The following is a 14,862-nucleotide window of genomic DNA, read 5'->3' as shown; positions in this document are numbered from 1 at the left end:
GTAGTGTAGATTTTAAATTGTTCAAATCATGACCCTCGGGGGAAGGGCGGGGCCACAATAGGGAATCAAAGTTTTACATAGAAATATATAGGAAAAATCTTTGAAAATCTTCTTCTCAAGAACCACTGGGCCAGAAAAGCTGAAACTTATGTGGAAGCATCCTGGTATAGTGTAGATTCTAAATTGTTCAAATCATGACCCCCAGGGGAAGGGCGGGGTCACAATGGGGAATCAAAGTTTTACATAGAAATATATAGGAAAAATCTTTGAAAATCTTCTTCTCAAGAACCACAGGGCCAGAAAAACTGAAACTTATGAGGAAGCATTCTGGGGTAGTGTAGATTCTATATTGTTGAAATCATGACCCCGGGTGAAGGGCGGGGCCACAATTGGGAATTAAAGTTTTACATAGAAATATATAGGAAAAATCTCTGAAAATCTTCTTCTCACAGGCCAGAAAAGCTTTATGTGCACATGGAAGGATCCTGGGGTAGTGTAGATTTCAAAATGTCAAAATTATTATCAATTGGGATGCATAATGGGCCTCTTGTTTTAGCACACAAGTAGAAAGGTTCCGTCATCTGTCCGTCTGTCTGTCTGTCAACAATTTTTCAAAATGCTACTCGGAGCTTACTCCTTAAACAGTTTTGGTTTGAATTCAATATAACTTGGCACACAAGTAGACTACACTAAGATAGATATATTTCTGTGTATCGATTTTTGATATCGAGGAAGGGTGTTGCCATGGTTACTAAAAATAAGTATTTCAATGAAATACTTTCAAAATGCTAGCTCCTGACCTCCTACAGTTCTGGTTTGATTTCAATATAACTTTGCACAAAGGTAGACTATACTAATTAACTACAATATTCCCTGAATTGGGTTTTTCATTTAAACGAACCTTGTTGCCATAGTTACTAAAAATAGAAATTAATGTAAACTACTTTCAAAATGTTATTTCTATAGTTTTGATCTGATTTCAATATAACTTGGCACAAAAGTAGACTAAACGAAGATACATTATTTTGTATATCAGTTTTTTATTTCAATGAATGGAGTTGCCATTGTTATAGCTGCAGATCTGTAGCGTTATGGTTTTATATATTTGTCTTTGACCATAACGCTACAGATTCCATAATGCAAAAAAGGTGCAAATTACAGCGCAATATTTTTTGCGCACTTTTTGAGGAGAATTTCTCCGCTTTCCAACATCGGTCAATTAACTATCTTTCACTCCCTAATGCTAGGCACATTATTTAACTAATCTATATATTTTATCCATCTCCCAACCCTTTATAGTCGTCTCTACATGTGATAAACTCGTTTGAATAAAATTATATTAGAATGCTGAAAATTCACTTCAAGCGAGTTTACTGCCTGTAGAGACAATTAACAGTATAAACGGTTGGGAGGTGGATACAATATACATATTGTCTACAGAATGTGTCTAGAATTAGGGAGTGAAAGGTACTGTACAGTAAAACTCGGTTATAACAAAGTCACTGGGACCTGTGAAATTACTTCGCTATATCCGTAATTCGTTATAACCGAATAGGAAAGTCACTAAATTTATATATCTGGGGATCCAAGATGACTTCGCTATATCCGTAAATTCGCAATATCCGTGTTCGTACTAAGCGAGTTTTGCTGTAGTACTAGTTGATTGACCAATGCTAGAAAGTGGAGAAATTCTCCCCAAAAGTGCGCAAAAAATATTGTGCCATAAATTGCACTTATTTTGCATTACGGGATCTGTAGCCTTATGGTCAAAGACAAATATACAAAGCCATTACTCTACAGATCTGCAGCTACCATGATTACTGAAAATAGAAAGAATGGAAGCATACAAGGCGATGTCAATCGCCCGCTCTGAGAAAAGACATTTCTCAATTCTAAAAGTTCATGAAAGCTATATTCAAAAGTATATGGTTAATATCATCTTTTACACATTTAATTCTGTATTTCATTGTTTTAATAATTTATTTTTTCACTCATGTTTTTAGATATGTGAAAACTGCAAATTTTGAACTATACTCGGCATTCAGGGCCTTCAAGCAGGAATCTCATGGGATCTTTTTCGTGGCAGCATCTACTGTGACACGGGACCGCAGTTTATATGCTCTCATCTGAAGTACCGGTCTCCACCTCCAACAGAGGGATTACTTCGCGACTCTAGAGTAGATATTCTAACCACTGCCCCACACAGGTGACGCTTCTTAGAGGAAGGTTTTTTTCAGAATTATATCATTTAACATTAAAATTTGATCCCTTATTGTGGCCTCACCTTATACTTTGGGATCAAGATTTGAATACAGTGTATTTTTTTTTTTTATACACCGTCATGTAAAACTTCCAACCCTTATTGTGCCCCAATTAAGATTACCCCTGGGGGTCATGATTTAAACAGAATCTAGTCACTTCCTCAGGAACCTATTAAATGGGCAAGTTAATGAGAACATTTTCACAAAAAATTGTGATCATTATACAGAATAAAAAACTTTTATATAATTAAGGAATGTAATTATATATTTATGACAATTAATCTACTCATGGGAAGTATGAAATGAATTCAATAAAAGGTTTGTAATTTCATTTTTATCATTTATTTGTTATAAAATGATTTGTACAAAGATATATAATCTTGATACAGGATTACATACATAAATGTAATATTATATAATGTATGAATTACTTTTGCACTTTGAATTTATCCATGCATACATATATACATAATTTAATGTCATAAACAATGGCACATTTTATACATAGAAATAAAATGGAAAGTTGTCTCCCTTATTTTTCATCTGAATCACATTGAAGCACTGTTGTGCATCAGCTACTGAACAAATGGGACAGCTAGTGACAGAACATTTAATATCTGTAAACCAAAGTATTTAATTTGTAGAAATAAAAAAGATCTATTACTCACACATAACTCTTATGATTTGTGTGCATGAAAACAAGATTAAAATCTGTTATGCATATCAAATTAATTAAAGTTGTGCAATTTTTGGAACAGTGAAATGATTTTAGTTTTAGTATTTAACATTGTATCTAATTAATAAATCTATTATAATGCAGTTTGGTTTTTTTTTTTTTACTTTTATATATATATATTGTCCCAATTTACAGCACTTTTGTTAATATTTTTTTGTTTGGTCATTGGAATAAGAGGGCTTAATTAATATATATAAAGATAGGATTACAAAAGGGAATAGGATAAAACAAAAAAATCTAAACGTAAAAAATTAATAAGATATTTGAAAATCCTACTTAACAATTTTTTTTTCAAGTTTAAGGATTTTTTACTCTGTGTTGTTTAAAAGAAAATAAAATCTATTTTTTTTTTCTAAAAGCCTATAATGGTACAAAGTTTAAAAATCTGTTGGCTAGCATTATAAGCAAAATGCAATGATTACAATCTATCAAATCATAGTCACCTGGTATATATACACATTGGGTATAAAAGCATGACTTTTATGCATACATTTACATATGAGTGTAATAAAAATGGTATAAACATGATGAAACAAATGAATTTACAAAAAAAAAAACATCCATAAATGAACCAAAAGAAAAATGCATCTCTGTGAAAAAGAATAAGGTCCTTTGAATTGTATAAAATTGCTTGTTTGCATAACAGTAAGTTAAAATGTAAGGCATATAAATTATTTGTCCCTGAACCATTTACTAAATGAGAAGCTAAATTATATGAACCTTTGTAACATTTACATAATGCTCTGATTCAGTCTTCAATATCATTTTTAAACTGTTAATTACATACCATGTCATGTGTTGACGGTTGTATATATTTTTTGTGTAAAGAAACATCATTTTCAACCTGGTAACATTTTAAAGTTAATATTCTAAAAGTACATATAGATATGTTCTACAGCGTACATATTTGAGTCTCTTAATTATGAAATCAAAGTATCTCCAAATATGTTCATCTGGACTAGTAAATTTAATGTACTGAAGTATAAATAGACGGTCAGCAGAAATCTAGGATGAGTGTAGAACTCTGGTAGCTCCTAATAATAGAATTTCATTTGGTAGTGCAGGACTTGTGCTATAATTAGGAGAAGGGTAATAACCATAACGATGATTCCGCCCATGGCCGTGCCTTTTGCGTACGATCCGTACTTTGATGCCTTTATGTATTTACACCTGTTGAAGTAGTCTTTGGACATTTCTAAATGGAAAAAAAATTTAATTACATGTATACCAAAATCGATTTTGTTAAAGGAGCACATGCATATTAATAACGAGAGGCCCATGGGCCACATCGCTCACCTGAGTAACTTGGGTGATGCAGATCTTTAATTTTTTTCAGATTCCCCCTCTTGCTATACCTATCATATATAACAACCCCCTTCCCTTTTTTATTTTAAAACTTTAGAATCTACACTACCCAAGGATGCTTCCACATAAGTTTCAGCTTGTTTCCTGGCCCAGTGTTTCTTGAGAAGAAGATTTTTAAAGATTTGTTCTATATTTTTCTATGTAAAACTTGGAATTCCCTGTTGTGGCCCCACCCTACCCCCAGGGGTCATGATTTTAACAATTTAATATCTACACTACCCAAGGATGCTTCCATATAAGTTTCAGTTTTACTGGCCCAGTAGTTCTTGAGAAGAAAATTTTTAAAGATTTGTTCTATATATTTCTATGTAAAACTTGGATTCCCTGTTGTGGCCCTGTTCAAACCCTGGGGGTCATGGTTTTAACAATTTAATATCTACACTACCCAAGGATGCTGCCATATGAGTTTCATCTTTTGAGGCCCAGTGGTTCTTCAGAAGAAGATTTTTAAAGATTTGTTCTATATATTTCTATGTAAAACTTGGATTCCCTATTGTGGCCCCGCCCTACCCCCGGGGGTCACTATACTTTAAAAATATCTACACTACCCAAGGATGCTCCCACATAAGTTTCAGCTTTCCTGGCCCAGTGGTTCTTGAAAAGAAGATTTTTAAAGATTTGTTCTATATATTTCTATGTAAAACTTGGATTCCGTATTGTGGCCCCGCCCTACCCCCGGGGGTCATGATTTTAAGAATTTAATATCTCTACTACCCAAGGATGCTCCCACATAAGTTTCAGCTTTCCTGGCCCAGTGGTTCTTGAGAAGAAGATTTTTAAAGATTTGTTCTATATTTTTCTATGTAAAACTTGGATTCCCTATTGTGGCCCCGCCCTACCCCCGGGTGTCATGATTTTAACAATTTAATATCTACACTACCAAAGGATGCTTCCACATAAGTTTCAGCTTTCCTGGCCCAGTGGTTCTTGAGAAGAAGATTTTTAAAGATTTGTTCTATATATTTCTATGTAAAACTTGGATTCCCTATTGTGGCCCCGCCCTACCCCGGGGGTCATGATTTTAAGAATTTAATATCTGTACTACCCAAGGATGCTCCCACATAAGTTTCAGCTTTCCTGGCCCAGTGGTTCTTGAGAAGAAGATTTTTTAGTGACCCCACCCTATTTTTGTCTTTTCTTGATTATCTCCCCTTGTAAGGGGACTTGGCCCTTCAATTTAACAATTTAAACTCCCCTTCACCCAAGGATGCTTTGTACCAAGTTTGGTTAAAATTGACCCATTGGTTCTTGAGAAGAAGTCAAAAATGTGAAAAGTTTACAGACGGACGGACAGACGGACGGACGACGGACAAAATGTGATCAGAAAAGCTCACTTGAGCCGAAGGCTCAAGTGAGCTAAAAAATGAATTCAAAGATTAAATTCAGTCTAATTATACTAGATTTTAATTTTTTTCTCATGAAGTTTCAGTGAGATCTGACAGGCATTGTGACAGATTATATATAGGAAGAGACCTTGGCCTTTGACCTTTTTACAACCTGTGGTGTTCATCAGAACCAGGCGCGTAGCTGCCTATACGCAAGTACGCAAGTGCGTACACATCATTTTCAAAAAAAAAAAAAAGAAAGAAAGGAAAAGAAAGAGGGATAAAAAAAAGAAGGAAAAAATGAAAGAGAGAAATTTATTCGGGGAAAAAATAAAAAAAGTGTTTCAAATTATTTTGCGTCTTATTGTTTCGATTCAAATTTTATTCAGCATGTCTTTACATTCAAATTTAGTCCTTTTTAAAATCAATTCCAAAAACATCTTTCAACATTCTTGAGGAAAAAATATTGTTGAACCAAAATTTTCAACTGTTAATCCGCGTAATCCTGATTATCCGGAGAAATATTTGATGAAGGGAAGCGATCTAAGGGACTTTGATCGACATAAAAAAAAGTTACAAATGTCTTGGAAGACTATATATATTCAAGATTTTTAATTTCCGTAGTGGTAATGAATAAATGTCGTTGAATGTCGTTAAACAATCTAAATCATGGTGAACAAAATAAATAATAATATGGCTTCTTTTACTGATGTTAACAATTTAAAGAATTATATAATTGAAGCATTCTCGAATCGTTTCAGTTAACAAATATGATGGTAACAAAAAGACAACAACACCCCCGTTTATATTTTGAAATATTTAAACTCCATGCAATGATAAAACGATATTGAAATTGCTACTCTGTTTTATCTTGATACACTTGGAAACTTTTTTCCAATACCAATATATGCGTAAATTAATTTGATAAATTATCGTTCTCTTCCCGAAGTATCAATGGAAGCAGTATAACTTAGCTAAGTGTTTGCTCGAGAAAAGTGATATTATCGTGATTTCTTTTGCGAGAAAATGACTGAAACATTTCGTAAAATCCGGGAGTTATTTTTTCCCCTGGGCCCCCTCAAGGCGGCCCCCAGACCCCCGACCGTTTTCTGCGTACACTTCATTTCCATGCTGGCTACGCGCCTGAGAACTTAAACATATCAGCTTCCTAATGTTCCATTTATACAAGATACCAGCTAGAGTTGTCAAAATTTTTAAATGACTGTCAGACGTGTTAAATGTTCCATGGGACAAAATTTTGTCAGACCAGATACATGTGCCTTAATAATTTGTAAACTGAGAAAGTAAGTAAACACTGAACTACACCAAAGTAAAATAATCAACTACACCAATATGAAATGCTCTTAATTATTTTCAACAGCCTCTGATCTCAGGTTTCTTTTATTAGGATAGACAGTCTTTAATCAAAGACATAAATAGCATGATTTATTTTTTATTATTTTCCGACCTTTAATTGTGCACCCCAATCCTGATACTTTAAAAATCACATCAAGTCTGATTATTTCAAATGGTCATTTGGACCATTTGGACTTATAGTAAGATATTGGTCTAGACAAATTTTTATTAATTGCTGACAGGACCCAGGTTTTTCGACAACTCTGAAACTCATCTTGTTGTTAATAATCTTACGTGAAAGAAAGATTGCGATGATTCCAAAAATTGGATTGATGAAAACGGACAGCATAGCGATTCCGAAATGGTCATCTGGTCTCTTCTCTGGGTTGGGGGCTTTCTGTACGATGGGGAGGAATGTAGAGGCCTGTGAGGGGGTGTACATGGACAGCAGACTTTTGTGGCTGCCGTATGGGGTGATGGAGGCCTGGGAGGAGTAATAAGACGGGTACTGTCGCAGCTCATACATACTGCCCGTCTCCGACTCCGAGGCATAGCCCCGCGGTGACAAGTACTGCGACATGACGACAGCTATTTTATGAGGTCTACAAAAGAACAGAGAACAATGACTTTACAAAAGCACAGCAGTAAAGGATATGTTTTCTTAAAATTTATTTGTAATCAATTAACCAATTAATAATGAAGTGCAAAAATAAGGAAAATCCTGTGACAACATGCCAATTCACATATTTGAAGAAAGTGCTTCCTGTTTTAAAGTTCAGAAATCTGGAAAATCATATTAAAAACAAAATCAGGCCATTTAAGGAGGGAGGAATGCAGTGGTTTGGGCCAGGGTACCTCAGCCAGTACAGCACCTGACTATGGGGTCGCGGGTTTGATTCCTGAGTGGTCCAGGCAGAATTTAATTTCTCTTCATTGCTACACTAATAAACATTTTCATCTATAAGGCTGAACAAAGAAATTTAAATTCTCTAAAAATGAATTTATTTTCAAGCTGGATCGAGACTTTAAATGAAATAAAAAAAGTTAACAGTTAGGCCATATAAAATTAATCTTTAGATTCTCATCCCCGCCCGCCCCTCTCAAAATGTCCCGCCCCGATTTTTTTATTTTGATTTTTGGGTATTTTCATGTATTTTTATTCAGTAAGAATTTGGTTCAAAGTTTAAGAGTTATCTCCCGTCGCGTGTCACTATTTATAGCAAAAACGCCATGTGAAGAATGGAGAAAAATCGGCAATAAAAGCAGTTTAAATGTGTAAGGAAAAGATAATTTTTCAGTATAGAGAAGGCAGAGAAGAAAAAATAGCATAAACACATATAGATGCCATCACTGGCAGGAGCAAGTATGTAGAGAGATTGTAACTAAGTAAAAATAGACGAGGAAAATGACACCTGGTCAAGTTATATATAACGATCTCCAGCTGTGTGACTTTGCTTTGTAATAAAAAAATCTACAACATCGTAGACAGACTTAAGAGAAGGCCTAGATTTTTCAGTAGAATAATTATTAGAACATTTTTATAGATTTTGCAAAATAAAAAGTCACGCATACACAATTTATTGGTATCCCTACCTCATTTTGTTCAAGGTGTGCCGTATAATGTGTACTTGATAATTTGTTAATTAACAATAAATATTTAATTTTTAAAGCAAAACTTTTCTTTAAATATTTAAAAGAATATGAAAAGAATTAAATCTATTCATATTTGCATTAAGGTAATGAAAAAAAAAATGTGTACCGTCCATTGTTTTGTTGATACTTTCGCCTATATATAAATTAACAATTATAAAAAATAAAAATAAAATCCGCCCACCCGCCCCAATTTTTTAGCAAATTAGGATGAGAATCTAAAGATTAATTTTACCTGGCCTTATCCTTCACGGGTTAGGAGAAGATATTCTTAAACCTTAAAAGATCAACATTCGACATGTGTTCAATAATAATTCAATAGGATAAAGTTTGAAGATGTAACAATTTATTCCTTATTTGATATGCTTAATATTATAGTTATGATGTTGAAAAGAAACATCAGAAAAAAAAATTTAACCGATTTGCCTCAATGAAACAATCATATTTATGATATCGTACTTATAATCAGTGTTCTATCAAATCACTAACTTTGTTTTAAAGCCAAATACAGGAAACAATTTTACGTGCATGAATAACATGATTAACAACCTTCCAAATTATTTTTGTTTACAACATGCAAGGCGGAATCGGAATGTGTTGATTACCTGGATTTGCCGTTGTTTTATAACAACATTTTCTTCTCAAATTTTCTCAAAAAACATTGTTCACAACTTACCCTTCTTGGTCCTGAGGTCTATTCACATTTGCTTTGGTATATGATTAATAATTTTTAATTTTCTACATTATTTTCAAACCATACAGGTAAAACGGAAATAAAGCGGAAGTGAATGAAGTGGACGCAAACTGCGCATGCGGACAGGTGCGAATGACACTGTCATGAATCACACCTTTTTCAAAACACACACACTGAGAGAGAGAGAGATGGTTATGTATTGGTCGCATTTTCATCGAATTTTAAGAATTAATATGGATTTTATTATAACAATACTACACATAAATATTTAACTATTTCGGTATATTTTTTTTGCAATCAAATATTTAAAAACATCATTACTCGTGATGATCTTGCTGCCAGAGCCTGAGAAGCTTGTCTTGCCTAGATTAGAAGCATAAACTACCATTTGGCTCGAAGTCTCTCAACCGACCGGTGACATTTTTAAGCAATGTTATTGTCATATGAGGAAGACTTTGTTTTCAAAATATATTTGGAATAAAAATTAATTAATATTTACAGAGATCTATCATTTTAATAAAATTAAAAAAGATAGAAATTTAGCATTTATAAATTATTTTTCAAAGTGAATTTTGATAAATTAGTTCAAACCATATTTTATTTGAAAAATGACAATTACGTAGCAGGCAAGAAGTACCAAAATCAGAATGGATTCGGAAACAAGTTTAAAAACTTACACTAATCCATTTCCTTGCTATTTTTGATAAAGATGACAGACCTAAATTATTGAAACATAATATTGAAAAATGTATAGCTATCAAAAATCTCCGCATAGATAAATTTGAAAAAGAATGGTCTTTAATTGTGGAAAAACATATTTCAACGAGCTTATTATAAAAATGTTTTATACTGTTTCTTTTTAATAAATCGATTTGTCAATACAAATCTATAATTAAATACATGTATATGTTTTAAGTATTTAGTTGTAATAAGATATATGAACTATTGATTTTTTCAAACCATTTTGTTATTATTTATCATGATCTAAAGAATGAGACTGTATGTAAGTCAGTAAGAGTCTGTGAATGAAAGTAGTCAAAATGTAAAAAAGCTCATAAATTGTTTATGATTTTATGCAAATTGTGATATTGGGCAATATAAATTAAAATAAAAGTTGGCAGACCCTTATTAGATAGTTACATCATGTTTATTAACGCATTAAATTAGAAATCATGTTGATTTACACAAATGAATGACGTATAAATTAAATTTCTGTATATATAAATCAAAAATTAAATATACATTAACTATAAAATCATTTTATTATATTTTCGGAATTTCGCACTTATTGACATTTGGGACAAAATATTGGGCACTTTTTCACAAAACTCCTTTTGAAAAAAAAAATCAAACTGTTATCTTTAAAAATAGATAGGTCTCTAAATTAAAATAAAGCACGTTAAATACTGTACACAGGTACTTGTGGAATATCGGGGGGAGGGGGGTCCTTTCCACAACTACATGTGGAAAGTCCTTATAATTTAGGCAGGTATTATTTCCCACACAATCAAACTCTTTTCTATCGATTCAGTATATATGAAAAAGATGGATCCCCATTGCACAACTACTACACAAACGCTTTTATTGCCCTATAATCAAATCCTGCTATTGTCAGGTGTTAACAAATCTTTTAGAATAGAAAACAAGGGTATTTATTTTCCCCCAAATTGTTTTAAAATTTCCTCTAGCTTCTTCATCACCGTGATTACTGAAATTCATAAATACAAGTATTATATGGATTCTGTGGAAGATTACGCAAGACGATGGGTCAGATCGAGATGGATCGAAGACCTTGACACGTTGTCAGACTGTACTAAATGTATCATTCAGATGTATTTAAAATGAAAACCAAATAATTTCTGTGTTCAATAATTCAGAAAAAAAAATTAGATGGATCACATGATAAGTATATACGTAATGGTCCTTGTTGACAAAGCGGGTAACAACATTGTCTTCGTTTGTAAAGTTCATTCTTTAATTAAAGAACAATTTTCCTGGAACCCGCTATGTATCTGTTTGTAAGGATTTTAATGAAGCTTCGAAATTCAATATAGATACGATCATTCAAATTCCTTTGGTTGTTGGAAATATTAAAAATATTCAAAACTGACACATGATTTTGAAGATTTTCCTATTAGAAAGAAAGCTATGGGAATAAGTTTGGATTAGCATTTGTAGAAATAAATTCCAGTTCCTCTAAATTACAATATCAAGCCACTTTCTTTATTCTTCGCTAAAATATTAACAGTACTTATATAGTGAAGAACATCGTCTCAAGCCACGGTCCGGAGTCCGCGTATATAGCTCTCTCCTGCCCGTGGCTGCTTGATCACAAAAGAGTCGTAATCTTGAATATTTACGCCTCTCTATTGTGACGTCATATTCAGTCAGAGGTCATCGCAATCGAAATCAACAAGTGACGTCAACAGTATACAAGAAATATTTCCTATACTGAGATTGGATATTGAAAGGTCGCGATAAAGTTCAACATCCGACTATGCTTTACTCGCATTGGTCAATATTTTAATGATCGAGCTACGAAGAATTCTCTCCTCGTTCAACCACGGCCAGATGGGAGAGGAGCGTACATTTTGGTCGTGGTTTGCGACGATGAGTGAAGGAGAAACTTCAGGAGTACTCTGCAACAATATACCTGTATTCGAGAAGTGTTGTAGTTATAACATTATATTTACATTTGCTGATGTCTTTCCTTATATAACAATGCTAATAAAATTGAAATTCAATTAAGCATTGAATTCATATTTTGGGATGTCTTCGGTCCTATAACACACCTGGCCGTGCCGACAAATTGAATACCGCGCGTTATTTACATTCTATATTTACATTCTTTAATTTTTCTTTATCATTATTGTTTATTTCCTTCATGTTTAATGTGAATTTAGAGCCTTTCGGTATTGGTGTGCTTAATAAACGTAATAGCCGTTCGTGACGTTGGAAAGCCGTTTGTGACGTTGAAAAGTTAAATAACGCAAATAATATAAACATTGCGAGAAAAAAAAATGACAAATTAGTTTTCAAAGCACATTTGCTGTATTTTATGTTAATTTTAAAAGGGTAGCTTTTTTAAAAATGAAATTGAGTCAAAACAATATACATTTTGGTATTCCTAAATACTGAAAATGCATGTAGTTCCTTCTGTGTATTCTACCGCGCTGTGACAAGGTTTCACGTGTGTTATAGAAAAATATTTACATTCAGTATAATTTTCCTTATCAAATCCATTAGAAATTCACAACGTTCAAATTTCTATAACACACGCGAAACCTTGTCACCGCGCGTTAGAATACACAGTAGGAACTACATGCATTTTCAGTACTCTAGAAACACCAAAATGTAAAATGTTTTATTTCAATTTAATGAAAAACTACAACCCTGAAAAATTAACGTAGAAATTAACGTAATGTGCGCTGAGAATTAATTTGTCACTTTTTCAATCGCAATGTTTGTTTGTGTAATTTAACTTTGCAATCACTTAACGTAATCTGACGTCACAAACGGCTCTTACGTCTATTAACCACGTTAGTTTTGAAAGGCGCTAAATTCACATTAAATGTTAACGAAATAAGCAATTATGAAGAAGGAAAATTAGAGAATGTAAATATAAGCATTGAATTCATATTTTTGGCTGTCTTCGGTCCTATAACACACCTGGCCGTGTCGGCAAATTGAATACCGCGCTGTGATTCAATTTGTCGGCACGGCCAGGTGTGTTATAGGACCGAAGACAGCCAAAAATTTGCTTAATTGAACGTCGTGGATTTCTAATGGATTTCATAAAGATTACACTGAATGTAAATATTTTTCAATGACATGCAGTTGGTCACATGATCAGACATTCTTGCGTATGGAAAGAAAACTGCACGTGCAATTTGGAAAGTTCAGACTGTGATCAGGCACGTAGCATCGTTTTTGAAAGTGGGGGGGCCAACCTGAGAAAATTTTTTTTTACTTACCTGAAAAAGTTGACAAGAACAAAAAAAAAACAAAAAGCCAAATATTAAAAGTTGCCCAAAGTCGAAAATCCTATTTCGTGGGGGGGGGGGGGGGGGGGAGTGGCTAACTTTTTTTTAGACCAACTATCTTTCAATTCAAACTTTTTGTGGTAAATTTTCTTTATAACACTACACTGTGCTGAAATGTGGGGGGGGGGGGGGCACCTTCCTTTCAGTATACATTTTCTATAGTAAAGGTAATGTCGGGAGAAAAAGTGGGGGGTCAGCCCCCCCCCCCCCCCCCCTGATACTACGTGCCTGGTGATGTCTTATCACGTCGTAGATACTTTATGTTGCAGTTCAAAATCAAAGTCGGAATAATGCCTGTATTTCTTTGTAACAAGAATAAAAACGTACAATATAAATTATAATTTTTTTTTAGAGTTTCATTGGGGTATGCCATGAAGTCGACACGTGATCAAATCTACTATAACGCCCTTCGTGCGTTATAGAATTTGATCAATGAAACTCTAAAAAATGATATCTTATTTCTTAAATATTTCAGATGTGGATACTTACAAATTCCAAGGAATTTTTGGAAAATTTGAAATTACAAAATTTTACCACAATCAAAAACATAAAAACTCACACAATTTTTCGACTTTCGTATACAACTATTCCCCACAATAAATTAAAGTTCAAGCTTTTTGATATCATCGACAGCTGCTTTTTCAAAAAGAATAAAAAAGACAATGGAAATTGTAAATTTACTTACCTTACCATTTGCAAAACTATATTGTAAAAAAAAAACCCTGATTGTTCATACAAGTACTCTGAAGTGGATGTTAAAAAGATGTTTGCTTTTCTGATTGACAATCTATACTGAAAGGAAAAAAAAACGCATAGTAAACTATTATTTCGAATATTTTTTCCAATATTGTTATCACACATTTTACTTCATCTTTAATCAACAAGTTACCAAAATCTCGTGTGACTTTGACTGTTAATTCCTGAGTTATTGAAATTGATATGTCGATACCCCCTCCAAAAATTAAAATAAAAATTATCATCTTCCTCGATTCTCCTGTGCACTGAGTTCATCAGAGCATTATTATCTTTCTCCTAGGGTTATTATGCAACCCTTCCGACGGTAGTTTTAATGGTTGAAAGTAGCTGTAACATTCTAAAGCTAACAAATCCCCCGCCCAATGAATCCCACAAATTTTCGATTTAGGATAGAATTTACAGAATCCAGCTGGTTTGGTACACGTGAATTAATGTTGTTAGAAAGTCTCGTCAAACACTAGCTAAATTTTCCCAGTGGAACAAACATAACGCATACAACGCGTACGTGCGCGTGTGCAAGTAAAATCGACGTAAAGTTGCCAAGCTCGCGGAGCAAATTAAAGCAGAGTTTCTGTCAGTTTTTGGGAAAAAATTATGAGTATGATTGTCTGCTGTATAAATATCGGTTTCATTGATAATGCCTTGACGATAACCGAGGTGGCATGATGAAAAGCCT

General features: G+C 33.4%; 1 protein-coding gene across 1 annotated transcript; it reads right to left on the bottom strand.

Moving 5' to 3' along the window:
* Positions 1-2,592: 2,592 nt before the first annotated feature.
* LOC134270474 (uncharacterized) lies at positions 2,593-9,496 on the bottom strand. Its single transcript, XM_062752695.1, has 3 exons — positions 9,370-9,496; positions 7,338-7,645; positions 2,593-4,192 (listed from the first exon to the last, which is right to left on the bottom strand). Exons 2-3 carry the CDS (start codon positions 7,621-7,623, stop codon positions 4,032-4,034), a joined length of 447 nt encoding a protein of 148 aa, XP_062608679.1. The 5' UTR covers positions 7,624-7,645; positions 9,370-9,496; the 3' UTR covers positions 2,593-4,031.
* Between the last annotated feature and the right edge of the window lie 5,366 nt (positions 9,497-14,862).

This window comes from Saccostrea cucullata, unplaced genomic scaffold (genome assembly GCF_032062105.1).
Source record: "Saccostrea cucullata isolate Sc308-1 unplaced genomic scaffold, CSIRO_AGI_Scuc_v1 ctg1210, whole genome shotgun sequence".
Taxonomy (NCBI): Eukaryota; Metazoa; Mollusca; class Bivalvia; order Ostreida; family Ostreidae; genus Saccostrea; species Saccostrea cuccullata.
This window is presented reverse-complemented; position numbering and strand designations above follow the sequence as displayed.

Coding starts and splice junctions, on each gene's coding strand:
- LOC134270474 (XM_062752695.1), bottom strand. CDS start 7,623: ATGTCGCAGTACTTGTCACCGCGGGGCTATGCCTCGGAGTCGGAGACG. Junction 4,193..7,337: donor CATCGCAATCTTTCTTTCAC/GTAAGATTATTA, acceptor TTTTCCATTTAG/AAATGTCCAAAGACTACTTC.